This window comes from Herpailurus yagouaroundi, unplaced genomic scaffold, assembly GCF_014898765.1.
Source record: "Herpailurus yagouaroundi ecotype Mexico unplaced genomic scaffold, PumYag 184, whole genome shotgun sequence".
In the NCBI taxonomy this organism is placed as follows: Eukaryota; Metazoa; Chordata; class Mammalia; order Carnivora; family Felidae; genus Herpailurus; species Herpailurus yagouaroundi.
Window position 1 is genome coordinate 37,565,071 of NW_024412415.1, and position 14,515 is coordinate 37,579,585.

General features: G+C 40.9%; 1 protein-coding gene across 8 annotated transcripts in view; it reads left to right on the forward strand.

The window, feature by feature from the left end:
- The window catches only part of NEO1 (neogenin 1), a 242,602-nt gene that overhangs the window by 216,282 nt on the left and 11,805 nt on the right, over window positions 1-14,515 (forward strand). For 5 of the 8 annotated variants that reach the window (XM_040493211.1, XM_040493210.1, XM_040493204.1 and 2 more), the window contains exons 20-24: window positions 837-1,031; window positions 1,666-1,698; window positions 4,651-4,719; window positions 8,149-8,296; window positions 13,872-14,110. In XM_040493211.1, the coding sequence (XP_040349145.1) occupies window positions 837-1,031; window positions 1,666-1,698; window positions 4,651-4,719; window positions 8,149-8,296; window positions 13,872-14,110 (684 nt within the window). The remainder of the gene's footprint in view (window positions 1-836; window positions 1,032-1,665; window positions 1,699-4,650; window positions 4,720-8,148; window positions 8,297-13,871; window positions 14,111-14,515) is intronic. The other 3 variants (XM_040493205.1, XM_040493209.1, XM_040493208.1) reach the window with 1 other exon arrangement.

Sequence of the window (14,515 nt, forward strand, 5' to 3'; positions counted from 1 at the left end):
ACGGCGCTTCAAATCAGTGTCTGTTTTCAAAAGTGCATTATTTTTTTTATTTTTTTTTTCAACGTTTATTTATTTTTGGGACAGAGAGAGACAGAGCATGAATGGGGGAGGGGCAGAGAGAGAGGGAGACACAGAATCGGAAACAGGCTCCAGGGTCTGAGCCATCAGCCCAGAGCCTGACGCGGGGCTCGAACTCACGGACCGCGAGATCGTGACCTGGCTGAAGTCGGACGCTTAACCACCCAGGCGCCCCAAAAGTGCATTATTTTAATTGTAGACCATTGATGTGTATGCTATTCAAATATTAAGATGTTGAAGTGATTGGATTGTTTCCTTCTGAGAGTTCTTGCCCCTGTATTATTAACTTATGATAGTTACTATGTAACTGCTTTTATTGCTTCAACTGCTGATACAGATGATAACTTACAGCTTGGCACTGTTGAGATTGCGATTTTCTCTATATTATGTTTAGTGTAGCATTTTGAAGGCATTTTACCCTTGCCCCCCCGCCTTTTTTTAAGTTTATTTTGAGAGAGAGAAAAAGTACGAGTGAGGGAGGGGCAGAGAGCCGGAGAGAGAGAATCCCAAGCAGGCTCCACACTGTCAGCATAGAGTCTGACTGGGGGCTTGATCTCACAAACTATGAGATCATGACCTGAGCTGAAATCAAGAGCCAGATGCTTAACCCACTGAGCCACCCAGGTGCACCACCATTGCTGTTTAATCAGTAGCTAGTTTTCTACTTGTATATGTCATAACATATATCTTTGTTGACTTACCGATTGCAAAGAAAAAGCAGGAATAAGGTATCTTTTCTCATTTCCTCCTTTGGACAGGTTACATCATATATTACAGTACGGATGTGAACGCAGAGATACACGACTGGGTTATTGAGCCTGTTGTGGGAAACAGGCTGACTCACCAGATACAAGAGTTAACACTTGACACACCATACTACTTTAAAATCCAAGCCCGAAACTCAAAGGGCATGGGACCCATGTCTGAAGCCGTCCAATTCAGAACACCTAAAGGTAAAACTCCACTAAACAGTGTTTTCTTATATGTCTCTTTAGTGAGGCAATGCTTGCACATATAACTTTAGCACATAGAAACTGTGGAGAATATAAGAAGTCCTCATGATGAGTTTATGAGCCACAGTGTGAACCTTTATCTCAAAATGATCCTTCACTCACCCATTGACTACCAAATCAGTGCTCCCTCGGTTTTTGGCCTAACTATGTCACTTACAAGGCTGTTTAAGGCAGATGAATTGCAATGATCCTAAAGTTTTTACCGGTCAGATCAGATGTGATTCGTTTAGTTACCGGGTACAGTAATAGCATGTTAATTTCCTTTCAACACATGCAGGCTCTCAACCTGAAAGGCTTATGGACCTTTGTGGAGAGAAAGACACTAACGGGGGATGTTTGAAGAAATCTCTAGATAAAAAAGTAAAGATAAAGTACTGAACCATGTGAGATTAGGAGTAAAATTTAGCTGGGGACTGAGTCTGGAAATTTCTTTTCTGTTAGTACTGAAAACAAGATACAATTTGTTTGGAAGTCTGTGGGGTTTTTTTTTTTCCTTTAAAAATTCTGCCTGTCCCATCTTCAAAGCTTGTGATCCTTGCTCTTGTTTTTTCTTCCCCTGTGCTTGGCCTGTTAGCGGACTCCTCTGATAAAATGCCTAATGATCAAGGTAAATCAGTTAGATGGCCTCTTCTTTCCTTTCCTCTCTTTTGTGACCTATTATTACTAGCTTTTTGTTGTTTTTGTTTCTTTTTTTTTCCCCAAAAAATCGGTACTTTGTGTTAAAAACCACATATTCATTGGCCAAAGTGGAGTTGAGTCCATGTTTGTGGCACTTGGGGTATCTGAAAAGCTGGGGATCTACTTAGAAGCTAAATAGGCAGCATCAGAAACGGAGCTGTAGATGAAATTCTGCAGCTGTAGGAGATTGGCCTTAAGTATGGGTCAGTTTGTCCTTTGTGTTAAGATACTGAAATTCTGTAACAATGATAGGCATTTGGGCCATGATGGGAACCCTCACAGTTGTTTGTCATATTTGTAGCATCTAGGATTGTATTAGTATTTCTGAATGAAAAGTTGTAATCAAATTCAGCCGATACCCTATTTCCCTCCCCTCACAAAGAATCTACCCTAATGAATTGTATGGTCATCCATGACAAAATTAGTGCTATTTATTCTGTTACCCTAAGCTTACTTCAGAGCTTTTCTCCATTTCTCCCTTAAATATACTTGCTCATTTCAAAAGAGGTAGAAACAATTTAAAATGGAAACTTAAGAGGCACTGGCCTCAGTGTCCATTCTTGAAATTATCTGTCCACATGGTTTTTCTGCTATGATTGCTATGGTGGAGAAGTAACTGGATTGTGGTTTTCATCTCCAGGGAGTCAGCTACAGTTGGTATCTGTTTTCTATACCAAGAGCAATGAAGGGAAAGTTGATGATTGCTTTCAAGATTTAAGAGTAGTTTTTAGAAATAAAAAGTCTTTGGATTTTGGTGAATGGCAAGGAAGAGTCAGAACTTGAGGTTACATGTTTCAGGCTTTAGAAATGTGTTTGCACTCAGTGAGTCTTTCTTTGTATGTGCTTGTGTATATGTGTGAGGTACCTTGATGATGGTAGACATTTTAACTTAAGCATGAGAACAGAAGAAGAACCCTACTGTGTGCACAGATTACAGATGTGCTCACTGTCCTTCCTCTACTTCACTCGATAAGCTAGAGTACAAGTCTTCACTTGCACCACACCTCTAGCCTTTAATTTCCTTACCCATGTTTATTTTTGGTGTTTGGTTAATCCTTGGAATTTCTTGCTCATAGGTTATATTTAAAAGAAAAAAAATGCTGGGGAATACAGGAATTCAGCCAACCAGTTTATTGGCAAAGTGTGTTCTTTGGCAATTAGTTACATGCTACGAAGCTCTGGATAGTTGGACTTATAGGTGGGCTACCTGAAAAAGAAGCAGACCTAAATGTGAAGAGCTTTGCAAGTACTAAGTCATCCCCTCCAACTAGACTTCATCACAGTGAAAAGAACAGCTGGAGTCATGGCCTGTGGTGTGTGCCACTTGGCAGGAATGATGGCGACAGAAACAAGGGGATGAAGTAACAAGTATGGACAGCAGGAAAGGGATCAGGGACTCTGAGTTAAATATGCCCTTTTGGATACCCAACAGCTTGCATTACTTTGGGAGTTTTGAGCTTCTTGAAACATAGAAAACATTGTTTTCATCTAGATATTTATTCTGTTCAATGAACTATATACACAGATGTTCAGATTTTAATTGTTCATTCAGTCCAATGCTATTAACTTTTATAGAAGTACTTGACATTAGCTGTAATATTTTGTAGAAACACATCTAGTTTATGTATTTCTAGTCAAGCTTTATTTGTAGAAATAACTCATTTTTAAGTGTTTTCTGAAGCTTCATACTCTGTGCCTCTGCAAAGGGAAAGATTATATTCTTCCCTGGAGATTTATTATATTTGTAATAATAGTAGTTAATATTTGTTGAACATTTGCTATGTGTCAGGCGGTATTCAAAATATCTTATAGGATTAAATTTCTATTTAATCATCAATACCATTTCATGAAGTAGAAACAATTATTATCACTGTTTTACAATGAAGAAACAAAGACCCCAAAATAATGAATAACTTGCCAAAAGTCAAGTACACGAAAGGCCAGTATTCAAGTGCAGGCAGTGTCCTGTATTAACCATGAGGAGCAGCTTTGACTTTGCAATTCTTTCAGACTTCAGGAGAAATCCAAACCTTGAATTGAGGAATACCTTTGATTTACTGGGAAAGGGCTCCTTATATTTGCTTTACCCAAGCAGCTTTTTCTATAAATGTGAAGAACAAAATCTAAGACCAAGAATATGAATTATTAAAAAAACTGATCTTTGTATTTCATGAAGTCTGTTTGTGAGGTGGTCCCAAGCCTAAGGTCGACAGCCTCACTCATTGTATTTCATTATGATGGATTAGGAGACAGTGTCCTTGGTGAGCAACTAGAGGGAAGACTTCATTTTTCCATCCTTGGGTATTTAGATGGCTGAGCAGGAACTGAGAACCCGATTTGAACCTCCACTTGTTTTCCTGCTCCTGCTTAAGGCAACTTTATACTGAGAAAGGCAACTTTATAATTGGAGAAAAAAAAAAATCCAAACACTACTGATACCTGGTAGGCCAGATCAACATAGCCAGGTCCTTGGAAAAGTCCACTTCTGTAATGCAGAAGTCAACCCAGCTGGTCCCTCTGTTCCTTTTCTGAGAGAAGCTAGTTTTGCCATAAGTGCTCTGAGCAGTCTTTCAGGAACTGTTTTGCTGGGCGAGAGGAATGGGTGTGTTCCCACCTTATGAACAGCAAGTGGCAGTCTAGTTACATGCTAGATACAGCCATGGAACAAGGGTGTCAGCCTTTCAGATGCCTCATTGCATAGAAAGCTATATACCTTAGTTTGCTTTGCACAGCCTATTTTTTTCCCTGTTGTTTATGTGCTACTTTGTTTTCTCATGGACAGAGTAGACTGAAAATATTTTTTGTAGAACACACTTGATGTGAAGCAGACTCATCACACCAATGGCTTGGACCCTCACTGATGCGATTTCTTCTCCTTCAGCCTCAGGGTCTGCAGGAAAAGGAAGCCGGCTTCCAGACCTAGGATCTGACTACAAGCCTCCAATGAGTGGTAAAGCCTTTCTTATGGCTCTTCTGGCTTCCTGTGGGCATGACACTGTTCTACTTGAGTCTCAATAAGTCTTTTGTAGCTTGTTTGTGGTGGGTTGTGGCATGTTACCTATTTCCTTTTACTGAGTAGAGTTTAATTTAGGCATTTTCTGGCAAATGTTTGCTGAATTATAATGAATTACCCATTCATTATAGGATCCATAAGTAAAATTGTTTCCCCACATACACAACTTAAAATAAGATTAATTCTAAACAGATGAGTCTTCCTTTGCCCACTGCCTGCCTCTATAAAATTAGAATCTTGCTTGCAGAAATAAATTATTATCCATCACATAACAACAAGCCAAAGAAATGCTTCAGAATCATGAATTTCTCTCCCACACTGCTTACCACACTGTTTTTAATTTGGGAATTCTAAAAACTTCTTCCTAGTTTTCCTAGCCAGGCTAAGAGCTGGTGCCTTCTGATTACTTAAGTGATGGCACCTACTTCTCTGTAGAACTTCACTGTTTTAAGTTATTGTCACATGTGAAATTACATTTGATCCTCATAACACTGTGAAGCAGGCAGAACAGATGTCATTCCCATTTTTACATTAAGAGACTGAGTGAAGTGAGTGCCTGGGTCCACCCACTAATTATGGAAGTCCTAGAACCAAAGTCCAGGTCTTCTGACTTCTGATTGTGCCTTTTCCACTATCACATGCAGCCTAAAAGGTGTGGGGTGCTGTACCAGAGGTGGGAATCTGAGTCCTAGGCTGAGTTCTAGGACTCTTGAATTTTTCCTCCTGGGATGCATGTGTTACATTTATGTGCTGTCCACATAGAATATTCATGATTATGAGAAAAGCAATTACTTCCTTGTCTCTTCTTTCATTTATACTTTCATTCACACATGTTTTTAAAGGTTCAGGTTCTGTGTAGCAGGCTATGGGAGCAAAAGGAATGGGTAACAAACCAGCTGACGGAGAAAAGGGAAAGCTTCATAGAAGAGGTGATGACTGACCCAGATATGAAAGGATGCATGGAAGATGGCTTGACATTTGTCAAGGAGGGGGTTGGACATTTCAGGAAACAGTAACAGCATGTGCGAAAGCATGGCAACAAAAAACAGCCGGCTCTCTCCAGGGATCACGCTGCCTAGAGACAGGATAGAGAGTCTCACATCAGAGAAGGTAGTGGGTTAGAACCAGCCTGCCCAAAGCTCAGGTACCCACACTATGAAATGTGAGTTTCATCCTGTGCATAGCACATGTAAGATACCTCCTACCACAGGGACACTGGGATTTCCATTTATTGAGTATCTAGTGTTATTACTCTGATGAACGAAGAATGAGTCAGGGGCTAAGATTATGAAGTCAGAGTGGGGAGTTAAGAAGCTGTTGCAGTAGTCCAGATGAGGCTTAAGAAATGGCCTATCATAATGTCCCTAACAGGACACGCTCCTATGGCAGCTCACTCTCACTCTATCTTCCCTGGGGGGTTTTGGCCCTCTCAGAAATTAGAGGTCAAATGCAGTTTAATGGGAATTCATCTCTGTTGAGAACAGGGAAGAACTGCCCCCACCACCCCTGCTAGCCTCCACACCCCAGGCCCCTAATCTCTGATTCATACCGCCTGTCCCACCACATATCCCACCCTGTAACTCAAAACTGCTGTTAGTGAAAGTTATTTATGCAAAGCCCCAATATGGTCTAATTTTATTAGTCCCTAGCTCTGTAGTCTTTCCCAAATATAAAAATGTTGTTTTACTAAAGGTCGTTATGTTCAGTATACGTTATCTGTCTGCTTACCTTTCTCTCAGATGAAGAATAAAAATAATCAAAGCAAATGTAGAATAATAAGCTCTAAGCCCTCCTAAATCAGCCCAGATTTCTAGCACTGTGCTTAGATGTAGCCTATGAAATCATATCATCAAAAGTTGGAAGGTCAGCTAATACAGTGTTCTGGATGGGATTCCCACAATAGGTAAAGTTTGAATTAGATCCTAAGTTTATAAACCAGAGTTGTATTTGAGAATCACTTTAGGAGCTTTTCTAAACACTCAGATTCCCAGGCCATAACTTCATGTTAGGAATTTCTTCCACAATCTCCCAGACGGGTAGAATGACTCTTCTTAGGCACTTCTAGAAACTAAACACTCATTACTTGGTAAGACAGCTCATCCATCATTGTGCAGCTCTGTTTGTTAGGTAGGAGAGAGAGAATCGCTAGAAGGAAAGACATCAGATATCTATGGTAGAGCTGTTTGGTGGGATTTCCCACGTTTTATAATATGAGCATGCATAACTTTTATAACAAGGTGGAAAGCAAAGCAGTGTGTTCCAGAAGGTAGAAGAGCAACACAGAATAGAGCTAAGTTACAAAAGGCCTTGGACGCAGAGTTTGGCCCTCATCCTGTAAGCAGTGGGGAAATAGTAACAGGAAGGAAAGCCAAATTTCCTCAGGGTCATAAATGATCCAGCCTCTGCACACTCATCTATCTCTGTCTTTTTGTGCTCACTTTCTTCCCTCTAACTTTGCATCTCTCCTTGCTTGAGCAACACTGGCTGCCTTCCTCTTCCTTGGACATGCCAGGGCTCATTCGTGCCTTAGGATCCTTCCACTAGCTGTTCCATCTCGAATGTTCTTCCTCCACATCTTTGAATGGTGGGATCTTTCTTGTCCTTCATATCTCAGCTCAAATGCCATTTCCTCAGAGAAGCCTTTTCCAACCATTCAATCTAAAGTAGCCACCCAGTCACTCTGTATCATATCCCCTCATTTTATTTTTTTCACAGCACTTATTACTAATAATTTCTTACTTGTTTATTTTCTGCCCCTACCCCAGCAGTCACATCTTTGTTGTTCACTGTTGCATCCTTAGTAACTAGAACAATGACTGGCACATAGTAAAACTACTCGGTAAATATTTGTCAAATTAATGCGTATGTACATACCTGCTTTTTCCTGAAACTGAATAGGAGAATTGACTTTGCAAAGACTGTATTTATAAAAACAGACTGTATTTTTCAAGTAGTTTTTTGTGGTCTCAGACATCTCTATGATGGGGAAGACTTCAGCTTTCTATGAATGTACATTTTTTAAATGGTTTTGAAAGTCAGAAAACTAAATGATTTACAAATGGTGCTTTATGACACAAATTTATGCATAATATAATATAAGACCATGAGGGGCAGACCCGTTATTTGTCCAAGTATAATGTTTAGTATAATTTGAGAAGCTTTTATTGAACCAGCTTTGTGCAAAGCACTGTGCTAAGAGCTGTACATAGTGCAGAAACTTGGCTCTCTAGATTTTGTGAGACACCTGTATGCAAGGCACAGCAATGAGTGTATTACAGAGAAGTTCACATGAAGTTTCCATAGCCTGAGTGTTTACATGTTTGGAATTCTCTAACACTAATAAATGTCCCGGTTTTCCCTCTCCAGGCAGTAACAGCCCGCATGGAAGCCCCACCTCTCCCCTGGACAGTAGCATGCTGCTGGTCATCATTGTTTCTGTTGGCGTTGTCACCATTGTGGTGGTTGTGGTCATTGCTGTCTTTTGTACCAGGCGTACCACCTCTCACCAGAAAAAGTAAGGAGCCCCAAATGTAGCCCATGATTTTTGCTATTGATTCTTTTGCTACTATGTGACTTCTCTGTTTGGAGTTGTACAAAGAGGTCAAACATAAAATGCACTTCTCCCTTGAAAAATGTGAGGATTAGGGACACTGACCCTAATTCAGAATTAGGCAGTCAGAATTCTGCATGTAAATTTTGACGACCCCCAAATTTAACTACCAGTAGCCTACTATTGACAGAAAGCCTTGCTGATAACATAAACTATTGATTAACATCTATTTTGTATGTTATATATTATATACTGTATTCCTTCAGTAAAGGTAGAAAAAAGAAAATGATTAAAAAAATCATAAGGAAGAGAAAGTACATTCACAGTACTGTACTATAATTATCAAAAAACGTCTGCATGGTGAATAGCAAACGTATACCCTCACCCTGGCCCTAACCCTAACCCTAGATCTGGAAAGTGGATTCCTGAACACCCAATAAGAAAAGCTAGGAAGCAGCCTAGTTATTTTGGAGAAGACCCCAAATATTTAAGAATTTCTGGAATATTTAAGAATTTCTGAAAATTGGTATGAAGGTAGAGATAAAAACAGAAGGAATAATTGAATATCTATTTAAAGACTGTTTAGAGCCCAAAATCCTCTCCTTGCCTCAGTTCAGTAGATGGCTACCATTCTGTTTTCAGCCAAGCAGAAGTCTGGGGTTTTACTCTCTAGAGAGGTCTCTGAACTGTCGGATGCCAGGCACTTACTCTCATGCTCACTCTAACCCTAGATCTGAGGGGGCAAAAGGGAAGATATGGTATATTTATGCAATGGAATATTACTCAACCATAAAAAAGAAGGAAACTTTGCCATTTGCAATGACATGGATGGAGCTAGAAGAGTATGATTTTAAATGAATTAAATCAGAGAAAGAGACAACCATATGATTTCACTCATTTGGAATTTGAAGCAAAACAAATGAGCAAAGGGGGAAAAGAAAAGATAATGGCGAACCAAGAAACAAACTCTTAACTATAGAGAATGAACCAGTGGTTTTCAGAAGGGAGGTGTGTGGGGGGACGGGTTAAATAGGTGATGAAGATTAAGGAGGGCCCTTGTGATGAGCACCGGGTGGTGTATGGAATTGTTGAATCACTACGTTGTATGCCTGAAACTAATATTACACTGTATGCTAACAAATTTAAATAGAAATTAAGAAAAAAAAAAGTCTGCATGTAAGTGGATCCCTACTGTTCAATCCCATGTTGTTCAAGGGTTAACTGTACATGAAAAATTATGTTTTAAATATTTTTAAAGGAAAAGAAGAATGGTTCTCCTAAGTATGTATCACTCGCTGTCCTGGCAGGAGAGAAGTGGCACACTCAAAAAGAGTGAAAGGAAGATTCTCTTTCCTAACCTCTTTCCTAAATGGTCCCTTTAGGACATTCACAAAGTCATAGGTGGGGTTAGGAAAGAGGCAGAGATGTTTGAGGGCCAGCAGCCATGATGGGCACTGTCACCCTTAGGCCCAAAAGGGCAAGAGGTCTTTCTGAAGAATAGCTGTGTTCAGAGGTCTGAAGCAGTAGGAGAGGGCTTTCTGACAGGAACTGGGTGTGGTTGTAGGAATGTAGTCTCTGCCAACCTCTAGCCCAGCAGGGAGGGGACAGGCTAAAAACTCCTACTCTCCAGTCTCTTGCCTGTGTCTTCTGTTGGCCAAATCCATAGGAAGCCACATAAAGCAGATACAGTTCATTTGACTCAACCTCTCGGGTCACAGGGTCACATAGAGAATAGATCTGGAGAGGAAAGTGGACCACGTCCCGCCTTGCTGGTTTGGAGTACTGTTTAGAGGTGCACACGGTGAGCCAGATGGACAGGGGTTTATGGGCATTCTTACAAGCTTTTTCATGGCACAAATATACCTGAAGTGGAAGACCACAGCCCTCTTTATTCTACATCTAAGCTTAAGAATATTTTCCAGAAAGTGCTACCAAGTGTGGAAGTTGAGGTTAGGGCTGGCAGGGGCAGGTTGGGGGTCAGTGGGGACAGATACTGATTTAGGGAATAAGAAAGGCTCATTTAAGATCGGAATATCAAATGAGCAGAGGGGTCAGGTGGCTGCTAGGTCTGAGTTCCTCTGAGATACTGAGGGTCGTGGTAATTGTTTAAAGCACATAGCCAGATGATTGAGTTACATACTGCTTGATAACAGCCTACACTCCTGAACTTGACAGAATCCCTGACCCAACACTGCTTTCAACTCCTATATAGTATCTGGCCAGCGAGACAGATGCCAAAAATAAAAAGGTTCCTGAGTTAGCCCTAATAGCAAAACACATTATGGGCAATAAAACGACTTCAGTTGCAGTATCCTAAAAGATCATAAGATGGAGATACTGCTGCGTAAAAGAGAGAGAGACCAGTTCATGTTAGTGTTTGTGATTATCCCTCAGACTTGGTCTGCCCAAGGTGAGATGCATGTGTTTGATAACAATGAATTTGGTTTTAGTACCAAGGACAAGTACAGACTAACCACCCTGTCACTGCCACTAGTGACAGCTTCATGTCATTTTGTGTACGTTATGTGAGGTGTTGAATCTTTCTTTTGCCCAGAGAAAGTAGCTTTCTAGATCTTGCAGAGCATCTCTTTTCCAAGGGAATGGGAGCTCCTTTTATAAGCCTCCTGGTTACTGCCTCTTACACCTCTCCTTGTCCCCTTTTGATTATAGAAAATGGTTTCTCTTAAAAGCCTCAGAGATGACATTATTTCTACTTTAGAATTTTCCTGCAAGCTTCTTTGTTTGGCATTTCGCATTTATTTACCTTTATGAACTTAGTTTTATATCTAGTTTCAGAAATCTTGAGATCTTTATTTAAAAGAGTCTAAAAAAACAAAGTGACATAATTCCTTAGTGCTTTGGGGAATTTAAAATTCAAAGTAAATAAAAAATACTTATTCTTCAGATTGAGAGGTAGGAAACTGAGTGGATAATAGGCTCTGTACTTTGTACTTGAATCTGCAAGTCCTACAGATTTGGGTCCTTTGGTTTAAAAAGAATTGTACCGAGGGGACACCTGGGTGGCTCAGTCAGTTAAGCATCCGACTTCAGCTCAGGTCGTGAGTTCAAGCCCCGCATCGGGCTCACTGCTACCAGCACAGAGCCCACCTCAGATCCTCTATCCCCCTCCCTTCTTGCCCCTCCCCACTCACACTGTCTCTCAAACATGAACAAACATTTCAAAAAGAATTGTATTCAGTCTTCGTGGAGCTTCCCCTCCCCCTCCCCCAGTGACCATCTTTCCAGGTGTTCCATGAATACTAAAAAATATGAGAGCTTTTCTTATCACTTTTCTTCCTTTCTGATACCTGAAGTACCTCCCATTTCAACTGTAGCTGTTTATAGACTCTTACAACCTCAGTGATGACCGAGCATTTAGGGCCTCATTGCTTCTCGACATGTTCCTCATTAGCTGCCGTACCCTTGGCAGATGAGAACTCCCTCCGGGTACCATCATTGGATCCAAAAACCTTCCTCTGCATACTTCCTCCAGTTGTTCATTTATCCTCTGGATCAGTGGCTCTCATCTTCCTAATACCTTATACTTGCTGTTACCCCCTCTCTAGCACAGCCAGCCTTTCACTCTCTCGGTTCTATACCTTCAGCAGTTAAGTGTGCTCAGACCTCTTTCATCTTAAGAAATCAGTATAATTATAACCCTTATTCTGCTGCGTAGTCCTTACCCCTGGCCTTTTACAAACCCCTGTCTTTCCCTTCACCACAGAATTTCTTGATTACTGCGTCCACTCGTCCACTTTTCCATTGCTTACTCATGCTTCAGTCCTTTTCAATCTGGATTCTGCTCCTTCAACTTTTATCAGAATTGCTTTTGGTAAGGACCAGTGACCTCCATATTGCCGAAGCCAGTAGACCTTTTTGAGTCCTCATCTTAATCTCTCAACAGTGTTCAACTCAACTACTCCTTCCTTTTGAAACATTCTCTTCTCTTGTATTTCATGATTGTATGGTTTTGTTTTTTTTTTCACAGCTCCTCCTGTCTACCCAGCCATCAAATACAAACCTTCCTTAGGGTCTGGTCCTAGGCTGACTTCTCCCTCTATGCTCTTCCCCAGTGATATCTGCTCCCATGGCTTCATTTACTGTTGGCATTCCAGTTACTTCTGTGTTTCTATCTCTAGCCAGGGCCTCTCTTCTGAGTCTCAGACTTGCATACCACTTGCCTCTTCTGCATTTCCTCTTGAGTGTCTCACAGGCACTCAGCATGTCCAAGACAGAATTTATAATCTTTTCTGTGAAACCTGCTTCTACTGCATTAATCGCAATGCTAGTGAATGGCTTATCCTCACACCTTGTCTTCATCATCTGCTCCTCTTGCTTTGTTACTCCCACCCCACCAAATCTCAAATGACCAAATCTCGTCATTTCCGCCCCCTGAACAGCTGTCAAGTGTGCCCCTTGCCTTCATTCCACTATCCTGAACCACCATCAGTCATGGCTAAGACTATTGCAGTAGCATCCTGTTTGGTCTCCTGTTCTGTCCCCTACCACACAAATCCGTTCTTCACACCACAGTTAGCATAAATTTTTAACTCAAAATTGATCTTCTTACTCTCCTGCTTAAAAACCATGTAGTGAAATTAAACTCTTGGCATGTCTCTAAAAGCCCTTTATGGTCTGGGCTCCCTTTCCACTATCATTTCCTGTCATTCTTCCCATGGTTCACTGTGCTCCCACCACTCAGGACTTCTTACAATCCCTCTGATACACCAGGCTGTTGTGCTCTGCTGCAGGACTTTGACATAAGCTGATTTCATCACCTGGAAGGCATTTTCCGCCCTTCCTTCTTTAAGTCTTAACTTTGGCGTCACCTCTTCCTCCAGGTTTGTCCTCTCCACCTTATGTGCAACTATTAAGAAGTAACTGTAACTCTTGGCATTTAATTGAGTTCAGAATATTTTAAAATAGTTCAATATCTGTTTTCCTCACTTGACCAGAAATGCTGTGGGCACAGCAAGCCAACACAGGGATTGACTGGCATACAGTGGACACCTAATAAATGCTTACTGAGTGGATGAGTGAGCGAATGGAGAAATTAAGGCACAGAGGAGTAGACACTGTCATCTGCTTTCGTGACTTTACCTGTTAGGTAGTCCTTGTTGGGTTACTTAAATGTTCCCTTCCTTTTTTATGAGCCATAGACTACCTCTACTCCACTCTTACATTTCTAATTAATGTTTTCTGTCTATTGTTTGGAACTGGAGGAGAAACCTTCTGCTTTAGAGATTGTTTAATCTTAAAATGCTGTCTAATCTGTTGATAAAAAAAATAGTCACAAAGCAGTAGTCAAATGTGCCCTTGTATGTATCTCTAAATACGGGTGGACAAAGCAGAGATACCCTTATTATTCCCTGAAGTGAACTTACTGCCTCAGTTTTTTGTTGTTTTGTTTGTGTGTTTTTAGTTTCTGCCTTTGCTTGAAGCATCTCTCAGATGGGCAGTTTTAGTCACTCAAGCCTTTGACAAATATGTTCAAAAGCATGACTTTTAAAAAAAAAAATCCTCTTAAATTTGTGCCTAGGAAACGAGCTGCTTGCAAATCAGTGAATGGTTCCCACAAGTACAAAGGGAACTCCAAAGATGTCAAACCCCCAGACCTCTGGATCCATCATGAGAGACTGGAGCTGAAACCCATCGATAAGTCTCCAGACCCAAATCCCATCATGACTGATACTCCAATTCCTCGGAACTCTCAAGATATCACACCAGTTGACAATTCCATGGACAGCAACATCCATCAAAGGCGGAATTCATATAGAGGTGCAGGTTATCCCCAAATATGGGGAGACTATTTCCATTTAAATCATTTTCTGTTTTCTACAATTGCCTCAATTTGGTGATTCCTGTGTGAGGTTAGGTTTAAAGAAATCTGTGCGGTGGGATTTGGTCAACATCAGGTAAAGAATAGCTAACCTGAAGGAAAAAAAAAAAAAAGAATAGCTAGCTTGTTGTGGGGGAGAGGTTCTGTACCCAGATGAGATAGCTTTCTGGATCTGTTAGGTCTCCTCTCATGTGTTGCCAACTCGATACTCAAACATTTGAACAACCTACCCCATGTCTGTACATTTCATCCTGTCCCTTCATTTGGAGTCTACCTGTCATTGTGGTTTTCAGAATGTTCTGGTCTGGATGCCCTTACTCACAGACACCACACTGAAGCATGGT